General features: G+C 29.0%; 1 protein-coding gene across 1 annotated transcript; it reads right to left on the reverse strand.

Annotated features, from left to right (window-relative positions):
- Window positions 1–1,752: 1,752 nt before the first annotated feature.
- Window positions 1,753–2,674, reverse strand: LOC110608908. The gene is made up of 4 exons (XM_021748190.2): window positions 2,494–2,674; window positions 2,312–2,402; window positions 2,087–2,213; window positions 1,753–2,000 (listed from the first exon to the last, which is right to left on the reverse strand). Exons 1-4 carry the CDS (start codon window positions 2,634–2,636, stop codon window positions 1,753–1,755), a joined length of 609 nt encoding a protein of 202 aa, XP_021603882.1. The 5' UTR covers window positions 2,637–2,674.
- Between the last annotated feature and the right edge of the window lie 764 nt (window positions 2,675–3,438).

Below are 3,438 nucleotides of genomic sequence, written 5' to 3' on the forward strand. Positions count from 1 at the left end.
GAAGATTACTGTTATGGGATATTACCAGCAACAAAAATTAAAAGCAAGACTGACAAAGTAAAAGAAAAAGGGAAGAAAAAGAAAGAAAAAGTAAAGAAAAAAGGAAAACGAAGGAAGAAACGGGACACCTCATCATCCTTATCATCATCTTCAGAATCAGAGTAAAAATAAATACGGAAAAAATGGCAGACAGATCACTATTCATCTACAGTATAAGTACTATTCATCCACAGTAAAAGCAGGTGAAAGTAGGTGGCAGACATACTATTCATCTACAGTAAAAATAGGTGGCAGACATACTATTTATCTACAGTAAAAATAGGTGGCAGACATACTATTCATCTACAGTAAAAGCAAGTGGCAGACATACTATTCATCAACAGTACAAGTTACTATTCATAAACAGTAAAAGCCACGTGAATCAACAGTAAAAGTCTGAAAATTTTCTATAATAAAGGAGCCTCTTCCCTTGTGAAGGCACGCATATATTTCCTCTCTCTATTTTCTCTATCTTTACACTTCTTTGTAAAATTTTTATATCAGTTTTCAGAAACTTTGTAAAACCTTCAAGTATAAATAAAATCATAGTAAGTTTTATGTTATTTACTTTCTGCATATTTTATATCTGCTACTTATATAAGCCCATGTTGACGGCATCTTTCTCTTCTCCCTCCTCATTCAGACTTAATTCTAGGGATTCCAGGTTAAGGTTGTAGGAACCTAAAACCTTTGTGTTATTTTATTGCCTAAATATGCTCTGTGGTTGCAGCTCAGGCTGAACTTCCACATTAGAAATCTGTATTATTTGCTTGTGCTTGTTATGAATTTTATAGATTAAAGGCCAATGACTTTGTGAGGCAAGAAATTTTACTCTTATTTAGGCCAGTGACCTTTTGAGGCCAGAGTAATATTTCTCTTATTAAACTTTCTTGGTATATAGACTGAAAAACCAGACCTCTTCAATCCGGCAAATTGTTGTGCCGTAGAAAATACTTGGGCTACAATGTCACGTACCATTGAAAGTTATAATCTGTACTGATTCTATAAATTTTGGTGTATGTTTCGATCCAGCCTTTTATATATCTGTTAAATCCAGTTTGATCACAATTAAATCTTAAACCCTTAATTTTTAACCTTAATCGGCTCAATAATTATTTGAAGTTTGAAAACATTAATTATAATAGAGAACTGAAATAAAACTTATTCAAGTAGTGTAAAATTTTTTATTTTTGAATATTGATGCCAATTATTTTCAAATAAAATTGATTGCCAAGAGTGATATCAATATATAACTTCCCCAAATATTTTGAAATTACTTGGTTGTTTTTATTTTATATATAAATAAATTTCTATCATGAGGAAATGATTTCTTATATTACTTGTAAGTTAATAAAATTTTGACAACTAATATTTACAATAGATATAATAAAATTTATGGCAATTTAATAATTATTTTTTTCCAACTTTTACTATTTTCGTATTGCACTATATTTGCTGAATACAACCAATAAATCTAGATAAAATATTGAGACTTATGTTACTGCCATATATATATATACACAGGGAGGGAGAGAGAGAGATTGACTTAAATAATGCAAGAAAACATGAGGCCACAATTTAGTTGTCTCATTCATAGAGTTGCATTGAAATTTTTGTTAAAAAAAAAATAGAAAAAAGAAACTAAATTTGAAAAGTACAAAGTAAAAGAAACAAAGGACAAACAAACAGGGTATGCTAAAAACTAAAGGGTAATCAAATGAAATCCTTATTCATAATTTGTCCAGTGCCAAATTGGTTGATGTTCTGATTCATCATTGTTTGTGATCCACCAACAACAACAGGTTCCATAAACAAATTCAAAGTAGAGTGATTCAGGTTCATATTCAATAGCTGATTGTTCCAAACTGGTTTTATTCTTAAAATCTTTGGCAGTTGTTGATGATTCACCATGTGTAATTGCTTCAAGGTGTCCCTTTCCATCTCTAGTTTTTCATATTGAGCTGCATGGATAAATAACATTCATTTCAATAATTTTCTATAAAGTTGTAGAGAGAGAGAGAGAGGAAAGAGAGGGAGACAAAGTAACCTTCTTTGAACATAAGATCATTGGAAAAAGTAGAAAGCCTTTGCTTCATTAACCCATTTTTTATCTTCAACAAAGAATTTTCACGATCAACATACATGATCCTTGGAATGGAAATGGCCACATTAGCCTGTAAGTATTTACCAGGGAAAAACATGTCCAAATATCATTACAAAATTTATATATAATATAATACTGTACAAAATAAAGAGGGAACGATTTGGTTACTTGGAGAGCTTTCACTTCTTGTTCAAGTTGTAGAATATGATGGAGTTGCTTAAGTCGATACTTATGGGCATATTGTCTGCCTGCCAGAACTCTAAGACACAAAACATTATTAATAGAGGTGATGGATTAATCACCCACTATTATTTTTCTAACAATAAGTAGAAGAGAGACCATGGATCTACCTTTTCCGCTTCTTAGTACCCATGTTAGTGTTTGGTGGACGACTCTGAGGAGGTTGAACTTGGTTTCTAGTGGTTTTTCCATCATATGGGACTTCTTTGTTAGATCTTCGATTCTCATCTAAAGCCCTTGGAGAATAAGACATTGGTAGAATAAGATAAGCTATTAGGTGATTATGTCAAATTTTTGCTAAGAAATTAAAGGATGGAATGAACTAAAGCATGAGAACATAAAGGATAATCGCTCTTTTATAGATAATAACCTCACCCACCAATTGTTATTTAGCATTTGCGTAAACATTTTGATATTCCGAAGCACACGGTGCTTTTACATTTGATTCCATATATGCTTAAACCTACCAAAACAATTATTATATTCATAATCTTTATAATTTTAAAATATATATAAAATAGCACTAAAAAAAATTTAATCTGATAGTAAATGCATCCGATTAAACGTGAGTCTCCATTTAAAATATATATATATATATATATATATATATATATATATATATATATATATATATATATAATAAATTTCTAAATCTTTCAAATTTAATATTTATATATAAGTCTTGAAACTTAAAAATATTTAATATATATCTTTGCATTTAATACCATATATGCTTAAACATGCCAAAATAACTTAATAAATATATATTTACAAGAGTATTTAAATACAAATACTATTTTTCATATGATAAAAAGGATTATTAAATGTGAGTAAGTAGTAATAAAAGTATATCAAATAAGTCTTTAAAAATAGATTAAATAAAAACATAAAAAACGTGTAAGTCCTTGAATTATTGAAAAATATAAATTAAATCATTAAAAAATAAAAAATAGATCAAGTAAACCCTTAAGAGATATATACGTCTTTAAATTTATAGGTATTATTGTTAGAAGCACCTGCTGTATTTGCATTTGATACCATATTTGCTTAAACCT

The sequence above is a fragment of the Manihot esculenta genome, chromosome 2 (genome assembly GCF_001659605.2).
Source record: "Manihot esculenta cultivar AM560-2 chromosome 2, M.esculenta_v8, whole genome shotgun sequence".
In the NCBI taxonomy this organism is placed as follows: domain Eukaryota; kingdom Viridiplantae; phylum Streptophyta; class Magnoliopsida; order Malpighiales; family Euphorbiaceae; genus Manihot; species Manihot esculenta.